Genomic DNA, 11,661 nt, shown 5'->3' with positions numbered 1-11,661 from the left:
CAGAATGAAATCAAATGTAACAATTTATTATCAGTCAGTCACCGTGTGTGTACTGTCCGTCTCAGAAGATCAACGTGCCTAAGGTTCTGTAAACCTTACAGTTGTTAAGCAGCTTTACAACTTTACTGTTCCTACATCTCTATTGGCTATTTGATTCTTTTCAACAGTTTAAAAATACACTCTAAAAAGTGCTGGGTTATTTTTGTAAACACATTGCTGGGTTAATTGTGCTGGGTCAAAATTCTGGGTTGTTTGAGGCACTGTAAACACACAGTTGGGTTGATCATGCTGGGTCAAATGGACTATAAGGGGTTCTTTCACTATGAACACCTGGGTTGGGTCATTTTGACCCAACCGGTTTGTTTATTTTTTTCACTTCATCGAACATTCTGGATTCTTCACTCGTCTCCTCGCCAGGCGGTCACGCACCTCGCAGCAAGCAGGATTATAAGGTAAATTAATAATATGATTATATAATTATTTACCTTTATTTTTAATAAGTTGTGTTTTAGAGCACACTGATTTCACTGTTTAATGCAATATTTGATATGTCGCTGTGCGGGGTTGGCATTGTATTCTGTGAATGACGAACGTTGTAACTTAAGCAGCCTAGCGATGTACTTTTTTGCCTCAACAATCGCTTTATTGTTATATAAAGTGTGTGTGTGTGTGTGTGTGTGTGTGTGTGTGTGTAGTGTTATTTGTATAACTCACAGTATACATATGGCCTTTATTTTAACGCTTTATGGAAAGAGTAGGTCAGAAATACGGGGGTAAGTTCCTTTACTGTCTGCATACTGTATGGTTTTGTAATGTTTGGTCAAAATTAGATAATTTCATACAAAAATTGATCTTTTAAGGGCATGTTTTTTCAAGTAAATGTCTGCGACGTGCCGAATCTAACGATAGATCCATATGTTTTATGTTGAGCATTTTCGCGCTTTTTTCCTTGAGGTATCTGCATTAGCTAAAACGCTATGTCCCTTACTTTAATAATGTTAAACCACAATATGACTGGTATGTACTATTGTTTATTTCTTAAATGTAATGTTGTCTTAGCTACAGTATGTAAAGTTAGACTTAATCTCTCATGGGGTATGTGGCCGTTCACATGTCGCGTCTTTTGCGCACTGAAGTTCATTATTTCAAATGTAGATGCCAATAGACCTTTCTCACAACTTCTGTATTTTGCACCGGAAATACGCAATTGCTGTGTAAACCTATTTCCGCCCCAGTATGCCGGTAACCAGTTAAACAAGAAAGATGGCGCAAACATCGAGCAAGATTGTTTGTAACATCAAGACCACGACTGTTATATTGCTTTAATAAAGTTGTACATGTCCTCTATACTATCCGTACATAACCTTATAACCCTAGTCCTCGGTCTAAGTGGACACACTAGTAATTTGTTAGCCTGATTGCTCTCTAACGTTAGCTACGTTACTTACCTTGAAAGTTATGGATAAACGGGACGTTCTAAAACGCTTAAAGTTTCTGTCAAACCTTACTTGGAACAAACACTAACTACTATCAAAAGAACGAGCCCTTATTCCACAGATAAAGTGAATAATATCACGTTAAGCGTTTTCTCCCCCATAGAAGCCCATTATAAGGAAACAGCTTAACGTGGTTTACGTACCTCAACAGCGACCTGGGAAAACCAAACTTCTGTTAAATTTTACTTATAATAAATACTTGCTGCTGTCAAAAGAACGAGCTCTTATTCAGCATATAAAGTGATCGCCCCCATAGAAGTCCATTATAACAAACCATGTTAAGCTTTTTCCTTAATAGAGTTCTATGGGGAGAAAAGCGTGATATTATTCACTTTATATTATTCACTTTATATGCTGAATAAAAGCTCATTCTTTTGACAGCAGAAAGTGTTTATTATAAGTACAATTTTAAGCCACGTTTAAGCTTTTTTTTTTGTATAATGGACTTCTATGGGGGGGCGATCACTTTATATGCTGAATGAGAGCTCGTTCTTTTGAGAGCAGAAAGTGTTTATTATAAGTGAAATTTAACAGAAGTTTGGTCTTCCCTGGTCGCTGTTAAGGTAAGTTAAACCACGTTAAGCAGTTTCCTTACAATGGGCTTCTATGGGGGAGAAAACGCTTAACGTGATATTATTCACTTTATCTGTGGAATAAGGGCTTGTTCTTTTGATAGTAGTTAGTGTTTGTTCCAAGTAAGGTATGACAGAAATGTGGGGTTTCCTGGTCGTTTTTTACGTACGTTAAAGGTCCCATATCGTACACATTTCTGGAGGTTTATTTTATTTGTTGATGTCCTTAAGAATATATATTTGCGGTATAAGTGCCAAAATCCATCTCAATATATTTTTACAGCTCCTTTTTTAGGAGCTCTGTCAAAAACAGGTCGATTTTGGCCCATCTAATTAATATTCATGAGCCTCTCTTCTGATTGGCCTGTTGTTTTCTGAGTGACGCACAACCAGGCCAATCACAGGTAACTACGGTCATGTATGCTGTAAGCGTAAGCGAGCTCAGAGCAATAGAGAGAGCTGATACTCAACAGGATATTTTAGAATGATCATTAATGTTTTTTCTTTTACAAACACCGAATGCAGTAGGCTACATAACTGTTGCTTTAGTAAAGCCCCTTTCACAATGCGCGCTGATTCTGGAAAATTACGGGAACTGTGTGAACCAAAGCCAGAACCTAAAGGCAGTGTTGTAGTAATGATGCACGTTATCAAGCGACTCTTCACAACGAAAAATAACGTTAAGTGCAAAGTGGAATGAAGCAGCGATCATCAGGCAGAGCCAGCTCCTCACTATCAGCGCTGAAGCACAGTTTGTTCAGGTTAGTTTCAGTTTAGTGAAACGTACGCGTCGCATTACATCTCACATCCAAATGTCACATGTCTTTATGGTTTGTGTGCAAAGCATGCACAGATTCCGGAAAACAACTGTGAATGAACCAAATTAAACAATTCCGGAACAAATCGTGGGACACATTATCCGTGTATTTACCGGAATCGCTGTGTGAAAGAGGCTGAAGTTGACGTGCCGCTGGTCTCTTATATTCACGTTGTTCTGAAGCCTGTGTAATGATCGTAGCTTGACATCTATCGACTGAACAGGGTTTTCTCCACTTGTTTTCCTGTTGTTGTTGCTCAATGGAATGGATGCGTTGTTGTCTGGGGGTTTGACAAAAGGAGGGTGGGACGTTGGTTTGTGACTGAAGGCGGTGACTTGAGTCGATCGGACGTCACATCGTTACGGAAGTCACAGCGGCTCGTGAAAATGAACAGCTACTTTAAGCAGGCTGTGTGCAGTTTACTGTGGATTGACTGTTTTGAAACTCATATGGTAGTTAGATAGCCCCTAGACCTTAGTTATCATGAAAAAAGCCAGGAAATTTTGATTTTGACGATATGGGACCTTTAAGCCACGTTAAGCGTTTTAGAACGTCCCGGATAAACTCTTAGTGGAAAAATGTATATCCTTTATCCAATTTGTTCCTCTTTGTGACGGAGTTTTCCTCCACGACTCTTATCAGGTCGGCAAAAGTTATCTTTGGCAAACCAGCGAGGGAAGTTGTGTAGACTCTCTCCATTTTAATTTTAAATTACCCGGCTTTCTGCTGTGTTGACATTACACAGGAAGTCTGCATACCCTGCGATTGCGTATTTCCGGTTTCTGTGAAAAAGTTCTATATACGCTCATAATGGAAGCTCGTTTTTTCCAGGCGCGGGACATGGTTGCTTAGCAACGGCAGACGCCATGGGAGAGCAAGCTGCGTTTTGGAAAGAATGAGAAAGCGACGCGTCTTGCGTTTTCACGCGTTTTTACCTGTTTTTAGGCGCGGCATGTGAACGGCCCCTCTATTTTAGTGAATGCCTGTGTTGAATTACAAACTAGGAGACCAGTATAAACCTTAAACTTATTGAACCACATTTGTTTTTCAGATTTTATCAGATTTCACAAGACTTTAGGAAGCTGTATCCAAAGGCAGACTTTTTGAAGACTGGGCTACAGTTGCAGACTTAATTCTTGCCAGTGCTCAGCAAGGGACATTCCTGGGTGACATGACTTAAGGTAAGCTTTTTCTTATAATATGTCAATCTATAAAAACAATATGCAACTGTATTTGACACACATCAACTGGTAAATACAATGGTACAGTAACACTTAACTTATTGCTTATTAGCTTGTATATTGGCTGTTAATTAGTACTTATGAAGCACAAACTGATGCCTTATTCTGCATGAGCAAATTCTACATCCCTGAATCTGACCCCATACCTAAACTTAACCTGCAGTAGTTGAATGAGGGTGGGAATTAATTTGTATTATTTAAAGAAATGAAGAAATCTTCATATGAAAGTGTTTCAGTTTGTTGTTTTGATTATAAAATATGTTTCACAGTTTGCATATTATTCCTATGGTTTAGATGCTAAAGGGGAAAGTGCTTTCAAAGTCCTGCCCGCTCTGGATAAAAGGTCTTCAGACCCACAACTATAAACACAGTGGTGGCCAAAATTATTATAACAGTAGTATTTTCAGCAACTAAAAAAATATTTTAAGTCAGTGTTTGTTATCTTTTGCTGTAGTGCGTCAGTAAGAAATATCAGTTTACATTTCCAAACATTCATTTTGCCTTTAATTGTGATAATCCAGTGAGGTTTTTGTTTGCAGAACAGCCAATCCTTCAGACAGAGATCTGATCTCATCATCATCCAGTCTGTCTGGAATGACATGAAGAAACAGAACAAACTGAGACAGACTAAATCCAGAAGAACTGTGACAACGTCTCCAAGATGCTTCAAGAGACCTACCTGCAAAGCTACCTGAAAAACTATGTGCAAGTGCACCTAGTGTAGGGCAAAAGCTGCTTAAAACGCAAAAGGATGGTCAAACCAAATGTTGATTTAATTGAGTTAATCAAGGTTAATTGATAAAGAACATTTATTTATGACATTATTTTTGACAGCATCATTTTATGACATTTTTAGACAAGTGCTTAAAACTTTAAACAGTACTGTAGCTTTGCAGGTAGGTCTCTTGGAGCATCTTGGAGACGCTGTCACAGTTCTTCTGGATGATGATGAGTTCAGATCTCTGTGTGGAGCACTGGCTGTTGTGCAAACAAAAATGTCTCTGGATTATCACAATTAATGGTAAAATGAATGGAAATGTAAACCGATATTTCCTACTGACACACTACAGCAAAAGATAGAAATCACTGACTAAAAACCTTATTTAGCTGGTGAAAATACTAGTGTTCTAATAATTTTGACCACAACTGTATGAAAAGTTGAGAAGTAAAATGAGCATTTATTTCATGCCTCTGTGTTTATGTTCATAAAATACACTTAACTTAAAATGTTAGTTATGTTGCAAGACTAAATGCCGTATAATTAACAGGTGGGGACCAACATGGTGGATTTGAGCCTTGGGATGAGACAACAACATTTCTAGACCTTCGCCATTGTTCCAGGCCATGCCATTGAAGCGGACTTGTTGCCTGGGAATTTCTCCAGCTTGCAGTATATCATATTGATGGACATAAGTCTTCATGTGTGAAGTTTTTGAGGGCAACAGTTTTTTTTTTTTTTTTGGCCACTTGTAACATGTTTTAAATTGTAAGAATTGTCTGGTGGACTCTTTGTTTGGCTTAGTTTTAATGGCACGATGTTTGGAATGATTCTAATGTGGTAATAATTAATTTTTGAGTGTTCTGTTGCTGCAATGTTGACATAAAGAATAGGAATATATTGTGCCTTGTTTACAGTTTTGTGTTTAAAAGAAACTGATCTACTAAAACCGTTATTTGTGTCTGTAAGGGTTGGACAAAATGTGTGACAGCTGCACCTATTTGAAAACTGTATTAAAAAGAAATATGAAAACTCATTAAATTGACATTTGCAGATGCATTTTTTTGTGTTGTGTAACTGTATTACAGAAAAATAATAATAATTTTACATTCTTTTGTGATTTATATATTATTATTGGTAAATATAAAGGTAGCAAGGCAATTAGACAACAAATAACCCAATATTTAGGTAGTGTTTAACCCAGCAACACAGTTAATCTGACCCACTGGTTGGGTCAAATAAACAACCCAGCATTTTGGGTCAAATGATTTCAAAACAACCCAACGCGTGTTCTGTCCCATAGTTACCCAGCAGCTGCGGTTGGGTTATTTTTTAACCCAGCACTTTTTAGAGTGTAGTTATTTCAAAACTGAAAGTAAATTTAGACAGTTACAGGTGTGATTCCTGAAAACGAGAACAACGCCCTTTCAGAGTGCTTTGAAGGTAGGAATAATTCCTTTAAAAAATTAAATAAATATGAATTTAAAGACATTTCAGGTCTACTGAATATGACTGCAGTAGTACTGATGTTCAAAAGTTTGGGATTAGTGAAATATAATGTTTTCTTCTGCTCACTGAAGCTGCATGTATTTGATAAAAAATACAGAAAAAAAACAGTATTGTGAAATGCCATTACAATTTAAAATAATGTTTTTTATTATTTATATAAAAATATACTTTGAAATATAATTTATTTTTGTGATGCAAAGCGGAATTTTCATCAGCCATTACTACAATCTTCAGTGTCACATGATAGACAAGAGTTATTCTGCTTAATATTTTTATGGAACCTGTGAAACTTTTTTTCATGATTCTGATATTTCTGTAATGAATAACAAGTTAAAAAAAGAAAAGCATTTATTCAAAATCTTTTCTAAAAAAAAAAAACAAATAATTTTAGTCTTTTAAGTAATCAGTAAGTACTCATTTTTTACCCATGAAAATCCTTGATGAATGAAAGTATTAATTATTAAAAAATTACTAACTCCAAACTTTGAACCAAACACACTATAAATAATAGTAACAAAAAATCCATTGAAAAAGCACTTTTAGGGACTCTTCATTTTCAATTGCTTTAAGGGTTGTAATTAAATTTTCACAAAGTTGTTTGCACTGTGCTCTTGCGTAGCTTGAATTTTTGTTTGGGTGTGTCAACCCATTAAATAACTTCAAAACAAAACTATGACTCACAACCACATTAAACAGTCTTTTCTTTTTATTTAATTAGCCATTTCACCAACAGGGCAAGGACACAAATTTTCCAGCGATATCGTATACTATTTGAACTGAACTGACGATGATATCACTGAATTCATTGATGAACTGCCTTTAACTGAAAATTGATTGTTACAATAATGCGTTACTTACACACTATTGTGCTGTTTAAATACTGTGCAGTTGCTTTGACACAATCTGTATTGTAAAAGGCGCTATATAAATAAAGGTGACTTGACTTGACTTGACTTGACAAATGTTTTGGCTCACAGGCCTAAATTTTCTAATAATTTCAAAATGCCTCAAAACTTCAAACAATAACAAATCTACATTTATGTAAATGAAATTTACTTAAAATACTTAACAAAATATTATTACCCAAAACTCAATGTCTTGTATTTACATAAATAGCGAAAACTTGACGATGCGGTCTTCAAAGGTATTGCAGCCTTTGTAACTACCCACTCATACCTTGTCTCCCTCAAGCAAACATTACTATCCAAATTAAACCCTTTAAAAATCAGCATGGATAAATTGTTTTGAAATGAACTTCCTTTGTTTTAGGTAACAAAGGAAATGTTCGAATTGTTTAAAAAGCTGCTTACATTTACACGCACATACACAATATATACACATCAATACTTTTTGCATTTATATAATGAACATAATAAATCAGGGGGAAAATTATATACTGTAGGTAGGAAGAAATCTTAGGAAGAACTGACTGAAATCTATAAACTCCACAGACAGACATTTTTTATTCTGCTTTTAATAACTTTAACTTACGTGTATTTTACCTTATTGTTTTAAGATAAGGACAAAGGATGTTTTCAAGGTTATTTAAAAAACAACCCAAATCTCCATCTCCAGGTAAAATATGGGCATTAATTATTCTGCTTGATCATTCAGCAAAATAAATAGTGTAAAAATTACTAAATAGGAAAACTATAAATATCAAGTAAGCAAGCATGCATATAAAAAGTTAACGATTGGATTTGGTTACACACAGAGTATGAAACATCCTGGAGGTCCATCGACTGGAGGTAAGCTCTGAAACTTTTTTTTCTTCCTGTCAGAACAGAATATGCTTAACACTACTTGATTCTCAGTGGTCAATAACAGCATTCTACAGTAATATATTTTAGTGTAATGACCATAATAATCATTGTCTTTATAGGCAACAGATTTCCTACATGCTGTTTTTTTTCCATATTGACATAGGGTTCATAAGATTATATTTCTGTTGTCAGTTTCTGAATAACAAGGAAGTTGTAAGGTTTATGCTCATAACATAACTTTGTAGGCCTACAGTGTTTTCCTCTACTTTTAAAATCACCTTTTCTAGAGAGGATAAAGAAAAGCTTTTGACAACAATAAACAACTTCAAGCCTGGGAACTCAGAAGTCAACACTCTCAGAATTCTTATGCATGGACCACAAGGTGCTGGAAAATCAAGCTTTTTCAACTCTGTGGATAGTGTTTTCCAGGGCCGTAATACTACCAGAGCCCAGGCACATGCAGTAGAAACTGATCGAAGTTTCACTGTTACAGTAAGCTCTATCTATCTATCTATCTATCTATCTATCTATCTATCTATCTATCTATCTATCTATCTATCTATCTATCTATCTATCTATCTATCTATCTATCTATCTATCTATCTATCTATCTATCTATCTATCTATCTATCTATCATCTATCTATCTATCTATCTATCTATCTATCTATCTATCTATCTATCTATCTATCTATCTATCTATCTATCTATCTATCTATCTATCCTTATAATATTAGCATGCAAGTAAGATGCTTCACATTTGCTTTGATTTCAGTGCAAAACATACAAATTGAAGAACAAGGCTGGCTCTGCTTATCCTTTCACTTTTACTGACATTGCTGGTATGCACAAAGCAGAAGATAATGTGATGACTGATGACATTATCAAATTATTAAATGGTCACATCAAGAGTGGTTATATTGTAAGTCTAACGATACAGACGTTCATTTGAAAATTTGTCATTCATGCAGAACATTGTGAATGGTGCAAAACAATAGTGACATGATAAAGACACCATTGAAAATTAAAGAAATGCATAGCCACCAAAACAATATTTGCACTTCCAGATATGCTATTTTATTTTTGGTGTTAAAGAGTGTCATGGTTGCAAAATTTTAAACTTCAGTTTTCAGTGTTCCGATACCGCAGAACACATTCTTATAGTTTTGCTTTTGTCTGTTCAGTTTAACCCAAACAGTCCAATTACTGAAGAAGATCCAAAGTACAACAAGAAGCCCATTCTGAAAGACAAGATTCACTGTCTGGTGGCTGTTATTGCTGCTGACACTGTGTCTATGCAAAGTCATGACGTATTTAAGCAACTGAGAGACGTTCGAGAGAAAGCACGAGACTTGTGTAAGTCATACAGAATACACCTATACCTCTATTCACAAAATGCTATATACAATTGATTGAATAAAAAGATAAAGGAATATTATTTATTATTGAACTTCTTAAATTACATCATTTTATTTGATTATCCTGTTTACAAATGTTTACATCCCCATTGCTCTTAAAAAAAGTCAGCATCAGTGAATGTTTGCACCTTTCGTAACAGTTCTCTGTAAGTCCTTCAATTGTTCTTAGTGTGAAAAAATGGATGTCATCACTATTCAAATATTTTGAAAAGCCAAAGAATGTGCAAAACCTATGGGTCAAAGGACACATACACACCTGTCATAAAATATACAGTCAATTATAAACAAGGAAGCTACACACACAAAAGAATGTAACGTTTTGAATAGCAATACTTTTGTAAATGTAGGTACTGTTTTGTGTTGTGGAATATTTGTAACTATATGCTTATTGTATTACAGGCATTCCTCAAGTCATAATCATGACCAAGGTGGATGAAATATGTCCACTAGTTAAAGAAGATCTTACAACGATCTATAGAAGCAAAAAAATAAAACAGAAGGTATTGTACTTTAAATTTGTGACCATGGTAAATGTAGTGTTTAAATTTGGCTCTGGTATATTACTGTCAGGATTATGGACTGTTTTGTTGTGTTTCCTAGTGTTTTTCCCACCTGTGGTTCCTATGTTTTGGTTTCTTCCTTTGTCTCCCCCTACTGTTCTTTTTATTTGGTTTCCCCTGTTGCCCATATTTGGACTTCCCCCTCGTTTCCTTGATTGTTTACTCCTGTCTTGTCAATATGCCACACCCCTCTGCCTGTCCTTAAATAGTCGTTTGTTCCCCATTTACCTGGTCTGGTCTTAAAGTTATGTCGTGTTGATTGTATTCCTGGATTCCTGTCTGTGTTTCAATAAATACCCTGTTTGTTTGTTACTCCTGGCTCCTGCGAGTTTCCCTCTGGCTCCTCACTCCCAGCACACCGTGACAATTACAGTTTCTTGTACTTTCCATGAAAGATTTAATAATAAGTTAATAAGTTTTAGAGGATACGTGTTGAATAAATACATAGATCTTTTTGAAAAAATATAATTACTATAATTATAGTATACTATTAATATATTTGCTCTTTTCAGATGGAGGAGTGTTCAGTCAATCTGGGAGTTCCTTTAAACTGCATTTTTCCTGTGAAGAACTACCATCAGGAACGCACCACTGACACCACAATAGATATTCTGATTTTAGATGCTTTGCAAAATATTATTTACTTTGCTAATGACCATGTGGAGGATGAAGTTGACAGTGAATAAGTACCCCCTTGAATATGAAATGAAATAACAATGCTAAAAGTTATTATATGAAAGTTAGACAATATAAAAGACTGTACAGTAATAATGTACTGTTGTTAGTGGTAGTTTATGTTTGTATAGCAACATTTTCTCATAATATATAACTACATAAGTAAGAAAGATAAAGGTATTGCACTGTTTTAATAATAATTATGTAGCTCATAATCAGGATATATGCTATATTGTTTTTAAAATAATTAAAAATAATCTCTCTCTCTCTCTGTATATATATATATATATATATATATATATATATATATATATATACACATACATACAGTCATTGTTCTTTTTATTTCTTATGTTAACTTGTGTCTAGGGTGATTTCAATGTTTTGTTTGTTACTGTTTGCTGTCATATAAATAAATATGAGAAATATAAGCTGGTGACAACCATGATTGTTACCACATTTACTGGACAGATTGATCATGAATTATAAACCTTATGTAGCTCTTCCCCTTTTCAGCACTGCACTCGTTGTCCTCTGTCTTCCGGTTTGTACTTCCATTTATGAATGAACTGCTCGTTTAAAAATCTTCCTGGTCTCCTGACATTTATGACATTTACTTCAAACATTACAATGCACATGATAAATTTTGTTAACTTACCTAGCTAATTACTCGTCAACAGGGATGCTATAGCTACCGCAAAAACAGAAGTTCAAAGACAAAATTACAGGGATGGTTGTGCACTTGTTTCTCTGGAGTGTAAGGTCTGTAAGGTAGCCTACACACATGCACCAAAGGCAGTTCATGACCCAGGCTTTAACATATAAAATAGAGCACATCAGATATTCTTCTAAAAACTTCTCAGTTTGTGTTTCAAAGGAAAAAGTCAGTCAT

At 35.1% G+C, this 11,661-nt stretch overlaps 1 protein-coding gene across 4 annotated transcripts; it reads left to right on the top strand.

Moving 5' to 3' along the window:
• Window positions 1-6,228: 6,228 nt before the first annotated feature.
• Window positions 6,229-11,283, top strand: LOC141300979 (interferon-induced protein 44-like). 4 transcript variants are annotated; one of them, XM_073831253.1, is made up of 8 exons: window positions 6,229-6,288; window positions 7,871-7,929; window positions 8,069-8,102; window positions 8,537-8,609; window positions 8,892-9,038; window positions 9,301-9,472; window positions 9,934-10,034; window positions 10,607-11,281. In XM_073831253.1, the coding sequence occupies exons 2-8, from the start codon at window positions 7,884-7,886 to the stop codon at window positions 10,778-10,780; spliced, it is 747 nt and encodes a 248-aa protein (XP_073687354.1). In that variant the 5' UTR covers window positions 6,229-6,288; window positions 7,871-7,883; the 3' UTR covers window positions 10,781-11,281. The 4 variants fall into 4 exon arrangements, with proteins under 4 accessions (XP_073687354.1, XP_073687353.1, XP_073687356.1 ...); XM_073831252.1 differs by having other exon boundaries at window positions 8,405-8,609; window positions 10,607-11,279; XM_073831255.1 differs by lacking the exon at window positions 8,892-9,038 and having other exon boundaries at window positions 10,607-11,283.
• The last annotated feature ends 378 nt before the right edge of the window (window positions 11,284-11,661 follow it).

Source organism: Garra rufa, chromosome 24 (assembly GCF_049309525.1).
Source record: "Garra rufa chromosome 24, GarRuf1.0, whole genome shotgun sequence".
NCBI classification, from domain to species: domain Eukaryota; kingdom Metazoa; phylum Chordata; class Actinopteri; order Cypriniformes; family Cyprinidae; genus Garra; species Garra rufa.
The sequence above is the reverse complement of the archived record's forward strand: the minus strand, read 5'-3'. Positions and strand labels throughout refer to the sequence as shown.

Bases quoted from the DNA above. Each gene is read 5' to 3' on its own strand.
- LOC141300979 (XM_073831252.1), top strand. From the start codon at position 7,884: ATGTTTTCAAGGTTATTTAAAAAACAACCCAAATCTCCATCTCCAG. The intron at 7,930-8,068 runs GTAAAATATGGG...GGTTACACACAG, and splicing joins ACCCAAATCTCCATCTCCAG to AGTATGAAACATCCTGGAGG. The intron at 10,035-10,606 runs GTATTGTACTTT...TGCTCTTTTCAG, and splicing joins GCAAAAAAATAAAACAGAAG to ATGGAGGAGTGTTCAGTCAA.